Source organism: Crocodylus siamensis, chromosome 1, assembly GCF_052110815.1.
Source record: "Crocodylus siamensis isolate JL-2025a chromosome 1, ASM5211081v1, whole genome shotgun sequence".
In the NCBI taxonomy this organism is placed as follows: Eukaryota; Metazoa; Chordata; order Crocodylia; family Crocodylidae; genus Crocodylus; species Crocodylus siamensis.
The window spans coordinates 236,486,789-236,502,438 of record NC_143395.1 but is presented as its reverse complement, the minus strand read 5'-3'; the positions used below and the strand labels follow the sequence as shown (position 1 = coordinate 236,502,438).

General features: G+C 39.3%; 1 protein-coding gene across 2 annotated transcripts in view; it reads left to right on the top strand.

The window, feature by feature from the left end:
• The window catches only part of CADM2 (cell adhesion molecule 2), a 1,086,729-nt gene that overhangs the window by 809,663 nt on the left and 261,416 nt on the right, over positions 1-15,650 (top strand). For both annotated transcript variants that reach the window (XM_090059684.1, XM_090059675.1), the window contains exon 2: positions 11,434-11,583. In XM_090059684.1, the coding sequence (XP_089915810.1) occupies positions 11,434-11,583 (150 nt within the window). The remainder of the gene's footprint in view (positions 1-11,433; positions 11,584-15,650) is intronic.

The following is a 15,650-nucleotide window of genomic DNA, read 5'->3' as shown; positions in this document are numbered from 1 at the left end:
ACTGTTATCCCTTTTTTACAGAGAGAGAACTATTGGACAAAGAGACTACGCCCAGATTTCAAAGGCATTAGAAGGCCTAACTTCTGGTAATGTCTACTGTTACTAAGCACTGAAATTCCTTTGAGAAACTGGATCTTAGCGACTTGGCAAGTTCATAGACGAAGTCTATAGTAAAGCAGAAAATTGAGGTTAACTCTCTTTTGTTAAAGGCTATAACCCTAACCAATGGATCGTCCTTTCATTTATGGCCATAAAAAGATCAGCTCTGTTGGTGGTCAGCATACTGGGGAATACATATTTCTTTTTAATGTATTTTTTTAGTTTTGCACCTTGAATTGGGATTTTCTGGTTTCCTCTTAGCTGTCAATTTTAGTAATTTAGAATAAAAAAATAAAAATAGATTCATTTTTCATTTGTGTTTTTGGAATATATCATGATCTATGATATGGAAGTAGTATAAAACAAGCTATATAAGAATGTGTGTGAAATTCACAGTACATTACTACCAATAGCATTTCTTGTGTATACTTTTCATACTGTTTTTCACTTGAAATTTATATTTCTCCTATTTATTGGTATGGCTTAATTATACTCAGTATATGTGTGTGTTATTTCCACTATCCTTTTTAGGGCCTTTAATTTCAGTAGTGGGTGCTGTAATAGTCTCATAAACTTAGATATTTTCTACAGGTGGATGTATTGCTGGAGTAAATATTACCTGTGATGGCACACATTTTTATTTTATTTTCATTTTGAAAAAGATTTTTAGTGGAAGAATAATTCATCGAGAACCCTGGGAAAATTTTATTTTGTATTGTGGGGTGGGGGTTGGGGGGGTTGTTTTCTTTTTCATATAGGGTACTAGATTTGTTTTGTTTAAGACTGTGACCACCGGGCCTCGAACATCCGGTCATGTGCGGCCTTGGTCTGAGTGGCTGTTCACCCCACAGTTTCTGATAAGCTCTTGAGTAGGTGTTTGCTCCCAGAATGGCCTCCCACAATCTCGCCTGCCACAGCTTTAAATGTTACCCCAGTGGTGGGGTGACTACTCAGGGTCCTTCTGCGGCGTGGGATCTGTCCAGCAGTCACCTGCAGGGCTCCAACCTTCCCTACACCCTGGCCTTATGCCACACCTTGATGGGTTACTGAGTCTTCCTGGCCACACTCCTGTTCTTGTTGAGCTGCGGCAGCCTTGCTAGCCTCCTCGTGTCCAGAGCACAGGTTCATGTGGCTGATTCGTTTAGTCAGCCTAGGGTTGCTGCAGTTGGTAGCCCCAGCCTTGAAACCTGTTCCCTCCAGGGTATGAGGCCTGATTAGTGCCTTAAACCAAAAAGTGAAGCCCCTATGAGCCTTGCAGCTTCTACCTTAGCCATGTCATCTACTCCTATCCCTCAACACCTCCAAATGGGGAAATACAAAGGAGAACACAAAAATAATACTCTACTATGTTTAGGGGGATCTGTGCAGCCCCTTTCCTGGCCCCTACATCAGGGTACTGGGTGTCTTACTCCCCAAGACCTCTCTATGGGATGACCCCTACATGGGGCTGGGTACCAGTGACCCCTCACTCAGGTCATCTCTTCCACTTTATCTGGCTCTTCTTGGAATATGGCCCTGCTCCTTTTCTCTCTCTTCAGTGGTGTCACTAGTCAGGTGCTCCGTAGCCCCTCTGTGTACTCCTGGCTACTCCTTACATCCAGGGGTATCACCCTGTCTCTTCGCAGCCCTTCACACTGCTCCTGTCTGGAGTCTCTCCAAGGGGAAGTCTCCTCCACCTCCCAAATGTCCCCGATACTCCCACCTGTTGTGGTGATAATTGCTGTGTTCACCTCTCCACTCCCTTTACTGTTGCTGCCTTTGCCATTTGTAGGAGCTTCTTCTGGCTCATCCTCCATTCTGATGAGCTGTTCCTCCCTGCCGCTGCCAGGGTCAGCTCAGGAGCCTCTTCTGGCTCCTCATCTGCCCTGATGGGCTGTCTTCTTCCCTCCCTGAGGGACTCCCGAGAGGCACCTTGTAGTGGTGCCCTCATTGGGTCTGCTTCCTCTCTCACACTGTCTTCACCGGCAGTTTGTTTTATTCCCGTCAGCCAGTGATTGCCAGTGACATCACTGGCTGGCCTCAGCTGTATGAAGACATGGCTGACAAGCCGCGCAGGTTCCTTGCCCCATTTCAGCTCTGCCACAGTTCTTGCTGCAGGTAAATGGTTTTTTTGGTTTTATTTTTAGGTTTATTTTCTCTTCCTCTTGTGGATTTTGTTCCCAGGGTTCCCCTTTTTTAGTTCGGGGTCCTTCCTCCTGCTCTCTCCCAGGACAAAGACAATTAGGAAAGGCCACTCAACCCAGTCAAAGGCCTTATTTGCCCTGAGTAATACTAGGGCAAGTTCCTATTCCTCCCCACCCCCCCCACAACAAATGGGTGCAGTTCATTCTAAATCCTGGACTGTTAGAGGATACCCGGGTTGTAGCCATATTGGTCTAGAGGAACAAGTAATTAGGACTCATGGTAAAGGTGATATATTTTATTAGACCAACTAGATTTTTGCAAAAAAAAAAATCTTTTATTGTATTTGTCCCCAAAAGCTTGCAATTAAAGATTTTTTTTTTTTTTGTAAAAATCTAGTTGGTCTAATAAAAGATATCACCTTTACCATGAGTACTGGTTACTTTAGACTGTTAGATGGTTGTCTTACAGAAAAGAGAATTAATGCATCAATTGGTTAGATGCAGTCTCTAATCTTGTTGCCAGTAATTTAGCATGAATTATAATTTCTATTTAGAAATGAAATTAGATCACAAGCCTGGCACATATGTCTGCATCTCTTTGCTTAATGTGCTATCATAATGAATAGTATGTAGCAGAGTGTCCTTCAGGACTAAACTTCCTTTGTACTTTTGTGGGTAGACTACACACAGAAGAGGATTTATTGCTATGAAAGAAATTAAAGCACACATTAACAGCATAGTAATCTAATACTGAACTTTTGCAGAGTTTTAGACTATAGCCCTCTAAACTTCAGCTAAAGATAGAATTTTATCAAACATAATTGCACCTTCATATAGTAAAGTATTTTCTTTAAATTACACTTTATCTTTGTTAAAAGTTATTTTTGTAGGTAATAAAATTGTTAAGAAACAAAATGAGGTGAATCAACAGATGTTCAGAGACTTGACTTGAGCAGATAGGAAAAGAGTCCATTCTAATTCTAAATTCACTTAAGTGCCTAGTAAGTAAGAAAGTATCTGACTGTAGATGTTTCTTTAATTTGAATTAATAATTTGATGACACACTGGCTTACATACTACGATGAATCCTAACATGTTTTTGAAGTAAAAGAATTTTTTTTACCATATTACAAATGTGGAAATTAAAACAAAGACAGGTTATATGGTTAAACTGTATAAAATAAAATACTGAGAACAGAAAAAGAAAGAATGGCCTTGTGATTTAAAAGCATTAATAAGGAATTATTTTTATATTGGCTTTGCTATTGTTTTTTTCTATGTAACCTTGGAGTAATCATATAATTTCTCTCTTTGTCTTATGCTATACATAAAATACAATATCCACAAGCTCATTGAAGCACTTTTTAAATTTGTCCTCATTTTTGCCATTCTATATTCTATCCAACCTGCAGCAGGTACTGAAATAAGATGAGACAACTTGGGACTACTTGCTATACAATTTTCTGAACTTTTATAGTACAGAATATCTGTTTAACCTGAAGAATTCTACAAGTTAAATAATCATTGATTTGTACTTGTTTGGTGAAAGCATAAAGAAGTTAAGAGTTAGTAACATGAGATGGGAATATGAATCAAATTTCCTAAATCCCAAATGTAAGTAATTCCAGAGGACTACAGATTTCCTAGACTTTCCCTGAGCCAGCAACTTATACTAAATTTCCTTTGTTAACTGCAAAAGCAATAAAATAATATGCAGCTACAACAGTGGTTCTCAAACTTTTTAGACTTGAGGCAACCCTGGTGAGACTTGAGGCACCCCTTAGAAAATGCCAGGTTAAACTTTTCACTCTTTTTTTTTATTACAGAAAACTAAGGGAGAAGTGTTTCTGTTAAAAAGAAATCAGGAAGACGACACCTATAGATTTCTACTTGAAATCTCTGAGTTTATCTTGTGAACAGAATTTGGAAACCAAATGGTGCTAACATTGCATGACACTGCACAGCACTCTTGAGCAGATATCAAGGTGCTCCAGAGTGCTGTGTCATGCTGGTCGAGAATCAGTGGTTTGGAAGAAGTCTGCAGTAGAATTAGTGTCATTTTAATAAGTGTCAGTTGTATTTAAGCTACAATGAAGTTACTGACCAAAAATATGCAAGTTTATTTTGCTACAGTATTGTTTACTCATATTTGATATTTTGAAGACCACTCAAATTACAAATGTGTATGATATAGCTAATATATTAATTTAGAATTATTTGACATTTTAAGAAAAATGTCTTGCTAATGCATATCTTGGTTAATAAATTAAAACAGTAGAAAGCCAATACATCACAAGTTAACTTATTTTAAACTAGTTAAATCATAGGCCTCAAATATAATTATAATTTGGGTATGAACACGAATGATTGTGTTTCTTGTGAGATCGCATATATATCAGCACTACTTTATATGTTCACAACTATATTTTATTAATAATTTATTATAATGTTGATAATACTTGTTATTGATAGGAGTTAATCATAATTCTTTATTATTTACACACAATAGAAATCATTACTGATAAAATTTGCAGATGACAAAGATTGGGTGAATGGTAAGTAATGATGAAAACAGGTCACAGGGTGATACAGGGTGGTTTGGATTTCTTGGTAACTTGGGTACAGGATATTACATAAATTTTAGCCCTGCCAAAACTACAGTCATATATTTAGGAGCAAAGAATATAAGGTCCTATTTCCATGATGAGAGATTTCACATTTGGAAGGAGCTACTCTGAAAAGAACTGCGTCACGGTAGACATTAGACACGGTAGCTGAACATAAGCTTCAAGTGTGACACTGTGACCAATAGGGTTAGTGCTGTCTTTGAGTCATATTGATGGGAATATCTTTTAGGTGCATGTCAACTGTGCTGATAAAGGCACAATGGGATCTGATGCTCAGTCCCCACAATTGTTCTTCCTACCATTCCACATGTGCATAACAGAAGGCATGACTGTGGGTTCAAACATCAGATTCCATCACACTTTACTGGCAGTGCAGGGCACATCAGAGGATAGGGTAAGGATCCAGGATGACCTTGACAGACTGATTCTATGGGCTGAATAGAATCAGATGAGGTTCAACAGGGAAAAGTGCTGGGTCCTTCATCTGGGTAGGAAGAACCTTCACCATGGCCGTAACATAGGCGGTAGCCCACTGGCTGGCACAGTATTTGAATGGGACCTGGGGGTCACAAATGGACAGAAGATGAATATGAGCCAGCAGTGCTAAGAAGTCACCAGCAGAGCATCTGATGTGCATCAGCCAATGTGTTTCCAGCAGATCCAGGGAGGTGCTTCTCTCTCTCGACTCAGTACTGGTGAGGCCATAACTGGAGTACTGTGCCCAGTTTTCATAGTTTCATAGTTTCTAGGGTTGGAAGGGACCTGAGCAGATCATTTAGTCCGACCCCCTGCCATGGCAGGAAAGAATACTGGGGTCAAATGACCCCAGCAAGATGTTCATCTAACCTCCTCTTAAACACCCCCAGGGTAGAAGCCTGCACTGCTTCTCTTGGAAGCTGGTTCCAGACCCTAGCTGCCCTGACTGTGAAGTAGCGCCTCCTAATATCTAACCTAAACCTACCCTCTGCCAGCTTGTGACCGTTATTCCTGGTCACTCCTGGCGGTGCTCGGGGAAACAATGACTCCCCAATGCCTGCTGATCCCCCCTGACTAGTTTATAACAGGCCACAAGATCCCCCCTCAGCCTTCTCTTCTGGAGGCTGAACAGGTTCAGGTCCCGTAGCCTGTCCTCAAAGGGCCTGCCCTGCTGTCCCCTGATCATACGAGTGGCCCTCCTCTGGACCCTCTCCATGCTGTCGACATCCCTCTCGAAGTGTGGCGCCCAGAACTGGACACAATACTCCAGCTGTGGCCTGACCAGTGCCGCATAGAGAAGGAGGATCACCTCCTTGGACCTACTCGAGATGCATCTGTGGATGCATGTCAAGGTGCGATTGGCCTTCCTTACTGCCTCTCCACACTGCCGGCCCATGTTCATCTTGGAGTCAATGATGACCCCCAGATCCCTTTCCGCCTCCATGCTGACAAGAGGGGAGTTCCCTAAACTGTAGGTATGGTGCCGGTTGTTCCTCCCGAGTTGCATCACCTGGCACTTGTCTGTGTTGAAACCCATCCTATTCTCGTCTGCCCACCCTTGTAACCTGTCTAGGTCTGATTGTAGCTTGTTGCATCCTTCCAATGTGCCCATGTCCCCCCACATCTTAGTGTCATCAGCAAATTTGAACAGGGTGCTTTTTACCCCCTCATCCAAATCGCGGATGAAGATGTTGAACAGTGCGAACCCGAGGACCGAGCCCTGCGGAACCCCACTGCCCACGTCCTTCCAGGTCGAGAAGGACCCATCCACTACCACCCTCTGGGTGCGGCCCTCCAGCCAGTTGGCGACCCATTTAACTGTGTGGGTGTCTACACCACAGCCCCCCAGTTTCTTAATGAGAACAGGGTGAGAGACAGTGTCAAAAGCCTTCCAGAAGTCCAGGAAGATTATATACACTGCTACCTCTGCATCTAATGATCTGGTGATCTGATTGTAAAAGGCCACCAGGTTGGTCTGACAGGACCTGCCACTGATGAACCCATATTGGTTTCCCCTAAGCATGTAGTCCCCTGCTGGCCCCTTCTGGATGTGTGCCAGCATAATTTTCTCCAACAGCTTGCCTAGGATCGAGGTGAGACTAACCGGCCTATAGTTTCCTGGGTCGTCCTTCCTGCCTTTTTTGAAGATGGGGACCACATTGGCCCTCTTCCAGTCCTCCGGTACCTCACCAGAGCACCACAAGTGCTCATAAAGTTGTGCCAGGGGACTTGCAATGACCTTGGCCAGTTCTTTTAGAACTCTAGGGTGGAGATCATCTGGGCCGGCTGACTTGAATACGTCCAACCCCTCCAGAAGCTCCCTAACTAAATCCCCGCTAACCCGTGGCCCAGGTGTGCCTTCCCCGGGGCCTGAGGGGGGCCCAGCAGGGAGGTGGCTGTTCTGGTCCCTACTTAGGAAGACGGAGGCAAAGAAATCATTAAACATGTTAGCTTTGCCATCTGGTGTGACAACCAAGTTACCCATGTCGTCCTGCAAGGGCCCCACATTACCCGGGACCTTCTTTTTACCCCCTACGTATTTAAAAAAAGACTTCTTATTGTCCTTAATCTAGGAAGCTAGCCCCAGTTCCATCTCTGCCTTGGCCTTCCTAACTACCCCCCTACGTCCCCAAGCAACTACAGAATAGTCCTCCCTGGTGATGACCTCTTCTTTCCATTGGGTATAAGCCTCCTTTTTAGCAAGGAGACATTCCCGGATCCTTTTGGTGAGCCACGGAGGCTTGTGTGCTCTCCTGCTCCCTTTGATCCTCATTGGGATTACCTTCCTTTGGGCTTGGAGGATCGTCTCCTTAAGGAGCGACCACTCTCCTTGGTCCACACTTCAAGAATGATGTGGATAAGCTCAAGAGGGTGCAGAGAAGGGACACCCACATGATTAGGGGCCTAAAGGATAGGCCCTATGAGGAGAGACTCTGGAAAATAGTCTTGTTCAGTCTGAGTAAGATGAGGCTGAGAGGTCACTTCATAGCTGCTTATAAGTATGTTGAGGGTGGGGGAGCACCAAGATCTGGGCTAGCAACTCTTCAGGGAAGGCTGCCCAGGGGAGTACAAGGACCAATGGTTAAAAACTAATACAGGGAAGATTTAGGCTGAACATAAGGAAGAACTTCATCACCGTAAAGGAAACTAGAACCTGAAACACATTCCTGGCAGAGGTGCTGCAGTCGCCATCCTTGGAAGTGTTCAAGAGGAGGCTAGATAAGCACCTCATTGAGCTAGTTTATACTCCTTAACCTCCTGTGTATGGCAGGGGACTGAACTTAATGATCTTTCAGGTCCCTTCCAGTCCACTGATTCACTGTACTGCATGTGATGATTTTATAACTTCCAGCCTTCTGTAGGGAGGTTGGTAAAAGCTTGTATTCTTCTACTTTCTGTCAACTCATATTCCTTAAGTATTCCTTACCTGAATGGGCAGCTAGTAATATTCAACAGCTGGTCATCATACTTATTCTAGGAGGGGTGTGATACAACCTTATAGTCATTTCATGATTTTGGTAACTTCCATGGGTCAGTAGATTTATAAGTACAACTTTACAACATCAACAAGAATGTTGTAAAGCTTGTTCATAGACAGATTCTGCAAATCATAACAATAAGGTTTTGACCAATTGGTGCACAATAGTTCTTTATTAACGTGTTTTCTTTTCTATGATGTAAATAACAAAATTTGACTGAACTCCTCTAGAACTAGCTGCTGCCTTTACTGGTATGCAAGTAGTTCCAATTTGCATACAGCTTTTTAAACAGCTATAGCTACTTAACCATAATTCATATGGCTTTTACGTTTGGAAAGCTGCCTGTGCTTCAGTAGAAGAAATAACAGACTATGTTATGTTTTCTGGAGTTTTAAAACTCTAGACCATCAGAATAATCTTAAGGTTCATTGGCCCACCAGATTTTGCAAGGTGTAATTGATTAAAAGGTCAAATATTCTCATCGTTTTCTTTCTTCTTTACAATTTTTAACTCATCATTTTTTAGAGTATGGTTTCCAAGAAACTGGGTTTGATTAATTAATTGCCAGATATTTTGGGTATCATGAAAATGTTGACATTTATTGTCTAGTATGGTTAACTTAACCACAGTATTTCCAATATTTCCAGTATTTGCTTCTCAAAAGACCCACGGTATAGTGTCTTTATCCCTTTTAGGCAATAATGAAAAGACTTAAAAAATACTGGTTTTCATTCAATATTATTTCCTTAAGTTTGGATATTGATGTTCTCAAACAAGATGTAGGTGTGTTTTTAGTGGATTTAAAGCTACTTTGGAAATATTTTATTTCATTTTGAGAGATTAGCTTTCTTCTAATAGTTACCAATCTGTTATTTTGTTCAACATATATCAACAGATCAATGCAGTAATAAATGTGTGTTTAAGAACACATAGTTGTCTTTAGAAAAGGAACAGTATATCCTGCAGTAGCACAACTAAGGGTGGTCCAGCCAGATGCCTACCTGGACACTTCTGCACTCTGGGATATATAGCTATTGGCAGTGGTGGCAACCGGGCCAACTATGCAGTAGCTGCCACTTTGGCACCTTCCCCCTGACCTGCCTAGTGCAGGGGGACTGGACCTGATGATCTACAGGGCACTTTCCTTATCTCCCCTCATAAGGTCCTGTTCATGATTTGAGCAAAAGGCAATTTGTGTAATGATGATACTTTAGGACAGACTAATAGTGGTTAAGTAGAAAAAAGGACTACAGTAACAAGTCCATCCTCATGCATGTCCAGGTTCTACTCCTTCAAAAGAGGAGGTATCAATTCATGCTACCCTTGTTCTTAGAAAACAAATCCAAAACTGGTGGACAAAATCACCCACAACGCTGCAATTTTTTTCTAGACTATTCTGTTTCTCTGACTGTAGAAAATGATTCACAATATCTATCTATAGATACTATATGACTCACATAAGTTTTGTATATCAAATTTGTATATTATTTTTGAAATAGTGTATGTTTTTACCATGTACTTCGTATAAAAAAACCCTACCAGATATAAGACATATGAGGGGAGATAAGGAAAGTGCCCTGTTTATTGATTACAAAGAACAAAAACATATAAAGACTTCACAGAAACAAACACAAAGACAAACACACTCATCATTCACACAGACAAACACACACAGACAAAAACACTCTATGGAGTTGTTATAGTTACCAGCTTGCTTGCTCAATGTTGGCACTGGGTGGCCAGCTTAGGCTCATTGAGGGTGACGGAAATGGGGGTAAACAGATGTGTGTGTGCTCCCTGATGTTGCAGAGTGTGAATTCCCCATTCTGCATTGTTGGATCCCACTGTTATAGGGAGTTCAAGTCTTTGTCCGAAGTCAAGGTACTTTTCCATCCACATATCATCATTCTTTTCATTATCTCAACTTGAGGTCGCTCCTGTCATAAAAGTCAGTCTTCCAGCCTTGAAAGTTGTTTAGGCTAAATTGCAGGACATGCAGAATTTCTCCTTTATCCTATTGCTTAGCCTGTCTCCTCTGCACCTGGTCACAAACTGGTTCTTCAGCCATCCATCTATCAGTTCATTGTCTGGTAACTCGCATACTCAGCACCTTAGCAAACCTCCTCCTGCTTACGCAGGCCCAATAAATATTCCATACATTCTGCATTCTCTCACTCAATCATACCACTAAATTCATAGCTTGATTACATATATAAATGATTACACTTCATATATATATATACACTAACCATATTACTATCAATATAATGCTGTTATTACTTGATTTAAGCATAACCTATTCTAATACCAAGCCATTTAAACTAACATGTTTTGGCCTCACATAAAATATTGCTAAAACTTCATTTAATCACACACTACATCATGGGTTACATTAAGTAGCTGATGAATAAAACAAACTAGGAACCTTTCAAAACACTTCCACCACTTCTTCAGTCAGCATCTTTCACAATTTTAAATTATATATTTCCATTTGTATCTTTAGAATAAAGTGCAATACCACTTAGTGTGATAAAATAGATCTCTCTCTCACAGTGGAATTCATGAAAAAACTATATAAAACCAAAGTTATCTTTATTAATATGGATGGGAAAAAATTAAAATGTTATTAATAAGTAGGAAATATTATAATCTGAGCAAAATAGTTCATCAATCAAAAATCAAGTATAGAGAATATCTGAAATGGAAACATAATTGCACATATAAAATATATTACCTCTCTTCCTTATTTTAAGGGTTTTTTTATATAGATATCACCACTGGTATAAAAGTAGCACTATTCTGCAGGTACTTACTAAAAGATTATTGTAACTAAGAAGTATATGTTGATTGGCACTCTTGGAGTGTGTCTTGCCGAGTTTCAAGGACTGTAGTCTACTTCCTAAATGGTCATGAGCATTGTTTAAAAAATAACACCTAATCTTTAAATTAACCTGGCTATGTCTCTGATATGCAAATGTGTTTTACATGTATATTTCCTTTCAATTTTAACTGTGCTTGTGTTTAGTTAGTATATATAACTTCAAATTCATAGTTTAGAGTCTGTGGAAAGTTAATTTAATAAATTATGTTCCACAAATTTAATGTATTTTCTTTTTACCCCTTCCATAGGTAGCCAAGGGCAGTTTCCACTGACACAGAATGTTACAGTTGTTGAAGGAGGAACGGCCAATTTGACTTGCAGGGTTGATCAAAATGATAATACTTCCCTCCAGTGGTCAAATCCAGCTCAACAGACTCTCTACTTTGATGACAAGAAAGGTAAATAAATTTGATAAATATTTTTGATTTTTTTATATACATAATAAATATCCTAAAATAAGATTGCTCATTTCATTCCCTAACTGCTTGCATTTAGCATGTTAAATATTAAAGATTTCAGTTTCCTAGGCAGACACTCAAAAGATTACTTAGATTGTAGTTTTTTATTAAATATACTGTATGTTTAATGTTTCTGAATAGTTTCCCTCTTTCACTCCCTCCTTCCCTCCCTCCTTTCCTCACAATGAAAGAAGTTTTTGGAAATGGATACCTTCTTTTTTCATAAAATTATGCATTGTCCATTCTAAGTATTTAGCAGAACATAATATTTTTCACGTTTACTGCTAGTTGATCTGGGCAACCTTGCTGAGAAATATATTGTTTGATATCCAAAGGGACAGAAGTAGCTTATAATCCACTTACTTGCCTACTGTAGTTGTTACGAAGCAGATCATATTTGGCTCCAGTTTATTAGAATTTTTGTTTGTTTTAAGCTATTAGTGTGCAGTTACCATAATATGGTTATTCACCCCAACAATTAATCAGCAGTTAAATCACTTGTATTTTCTGGCTTGGCTTTTCTAATTACATGATGCATGGGTTTTTTAGTTAATCTAGACAGTTAAGAAAACAGAAATAATGCCTATACTTTTTAGTAAGACAAATGCTGCTAATTTAACAGCTGAAACGTCTAAGATTTACATCTCTTTCTAACCTGAGAAGAGCCAAGAAATGTATTTTAACCAATAAAATATTGATAGAAGAATGACTTAAGTTTATATTATAATTACCTGGGCTAAACTTTATAAAATCTCTGTTTGGGTTTAGAACTGCCAAAGTCTTTGTACTGATTTAATCTAAATAGAGTTCATCTGCGGTCCTATAGCCAGAACCCAATGTTCCATACTCAGTTTATTCAGCAGATGGGATTACTCAGGTGCTCAAAGTTAAGCACTACGTAAGTGCTTTGCTGGATGATAGCAAAAGTCCTTAGTGCCTTGCATGACCGAACCTTAAAGAAGCAGGTGTCATGCAGATCTGTGAATGTAACTGAAGCAGATTCTAAAAGCTGTTGTTTTATACCTGCAGAAACTACAATCAAAATATTTTCACATTGAATAACTTTCATTGCTGCTAATATAATAGCCCATCCAAATCTATTTAAGATGCTGAAGTGGCTCCTTTTTCCTTTGCCTAATTTTTTGTAAAGTATAATCATTTCATTTGCAATTTCTTTTGTGTCTCAAGTATGCTATAAGCAAATGATACCTAATGAAGGGTTTGTGATATGTTATCATTCCTGTCTCAAGCCTAGTCCCACAACTTTCACCCAGATGGTTATGCCTTATGTGCATTAGTCATCACAGTGCTTTTTCATTAAGGCTCAAATAACTAAGACGGAAGGGATTGGGGATCTCTGACAGATAATGCACATAATACTTGTCAACAAATCAAGGTGTGTTACAAATAAATGATCTTATAAAATAATTAGAAAATAAATTCTAATACTTAAAAATAGGAAAATTCAAGTATGTGTTTGCTTGAATAGGAATTACCTTTGGTATATGAGTTATATGCCATTTTACTAGCAATTGTTAAATGTGTGATACATCTTATATAATAACCAGAAGCAGAAGAAGCTAAATGAAATATTGCATAGTAAGTTCTTGTAGTCATTTTATATTCTTCATGGGAGGTCAAAGTAAAAACTTGAAGGGCCGCAGTCTTTATTGGATATTAGGCTGTCTGAAGGCTTTGAAGATTAGAAGAGGAAAATTTGCAGATGGCTTACTATGTATCTGCTACAAAACAAAATTACTAAATTGATCTAGAAATGCATTTGAATCATGCAGTCTATTTTATTTTATATTATTTCATTTTATTTTAATATCTGTAAGGCTTACAACCTGTTCATGTGATTTTTTTCACTGTAGAGTACTATACTGGAGGGAATGAGCTATACAAAGCAGGTCAAAATGCTATACAAAAAGCATTGCCATCCTCTGCCTACCAAATCCAGTAGTTAATTTCCACCTTTGACCAGTATGTATGTTTGTGAGTGTGCATGTGTTCCCTTGCATGCTGAAAGGGAAGAGACCTCCCCATATTTTTACTTTAGTTTCCAGTATTGTCACCCCAAGGCAGGGAAGAAATCATTTAGTTCTAAAAACTTAGCAATACTCCTAAGAAATGCAGTATGTCGAGCCTGAGCCCAGTGTTGAAGAAGCAATCGTTAAGCCCTCTTCTATATACAGGCACTTCATTTGGATGCTGCTCAGTGGGCACATCTGCATGTGCCCCTGCGTCACTCTTGTGACTGCACTATCATTTAGTACTTCCTTTACTGTGCCATCGTTTAGTGTTACCAAACATTTGAAACCAAGAGAGCAACTTATAAATGCCAAAGACAGAATTTCTGAAGGAGTTTCATCTATGGAGAAATCATATGGAGTTTCATCTATGGAGAAATTTCATCTTGTACTAGAACTCTAAATGACCACAAATTCTATATCCTGAAGTAAAGTGAAAAAAACTGATACCTTTGACTTAACTTTCCTTCAGTAAGTTATTCATAACAGGCATATGGCAATTGAGCACATATAATTATAAACTAATTAAGCTATTTCTTTGGTAGCTTGGGAAGGATGGGGAGGGAGGAGACAGAGAGAGATTTATTTTGATATTTGGGAGGCATTCTGTTTAGTACAATAACGGACACTGAATAAATATCAAATTAAAGTCATATATGGGCAACACAAGAGAATGAACCAACACTATCAAATTTTAAGGGAATATGTGGCCAGAATAAATTATTCATTGACAAGGAGAGGTGAAATTTCTTTTCTATGAGATTGCTTTTTTAAAGGTCAGGAGGTTTTGCTCCTTTCTCAGGTTCTTACTACAAGGTGGTAGGACAGAGAGACTCAGAAATTGCCTCTCTCTTTTGAAGGCCGTTTGTAAAGAAAGTAGAAAAGCAGTTAGATCTTCAGTACATGTGAAGATGTGGTTAGTTAGTTTTGACACAGATCTTTTCTTCAGTACATTTACCTATTAAAACTAGTTTTCTTTGGCCAAATCTCTGTTTCTAAATAGATTTCGACTACCCACAAACAAAGCAAACCTTAGAAATCTGAATTAGGTTCTTGACTAGGTCTTCTGTCAGTGATTTCTTTGTTCTTGGGTAAGTCACTTAACACTTCTTTCTCTATTTGAAAAATGGGGCAAATACAATACAACCTCACTCACATAAGTTTGGTAAGATTTTGAGTATTTCATGTTGGTTAAGTTCTACAAGATTCTCAGATGGAAAGTGCTATAAAATACAAATTAGTATTAGTTTATCTGAATATTATTAACGGTTGTTTTATCCTTTGGAACCACAACAGTGAAGGTAATAGTTACATATGTCTTTTAATTTTCAGAATAAGAATGACAGTGTAATCCACCAATTTTTCCTACAGTAAAACCTATAATATTAACAGGGGGGTAGGTTGTAGCTGTGTTGGTCTAAGGACATAGGCAGACAAGGTTCTTTGGGTAAATCTGATATCTTTTATTAGACAACTAAATAGTAGGAAAACAATTATTAAGCAAGCTTTCAGGTTCAAAAATCCTTCATCAGGCTAAGGAAATTTCAGCAGTTGGTGTGTGCTCGTCCTGGATGGAATGAAAAGTAAAGAAGCCAGAGGCTGGGCTGGTCTGCATACAAGACAGGTAGTCAGTGAAAATATAGATTGAGGAGTCAATGGGCCTATGAACTCCACTTCATCAACCTCCTGGATACTAAAAATCATGGACATTGGATTTATGACACATTATAACCTGCCTGACATCTGACTTCCCAGGTACCCCTCCACTATTCAGTCTCCTTCTCTCCCCCACAACCAGCCTGTCTCTCACCCACTGACTCCTCAATCAACATCTTCACTGACAGCCTATCTTGTATGCAGCCCAGCCCAGCCTCTGGCTTTTTTACTTTTCATTCCATCCAGGAAGAGCACACACCAACTGCTGAAACTTCCTTAGCCTGACAAAGGGTTTTTGAGTCCAAAAGCTTGCTTAATAAT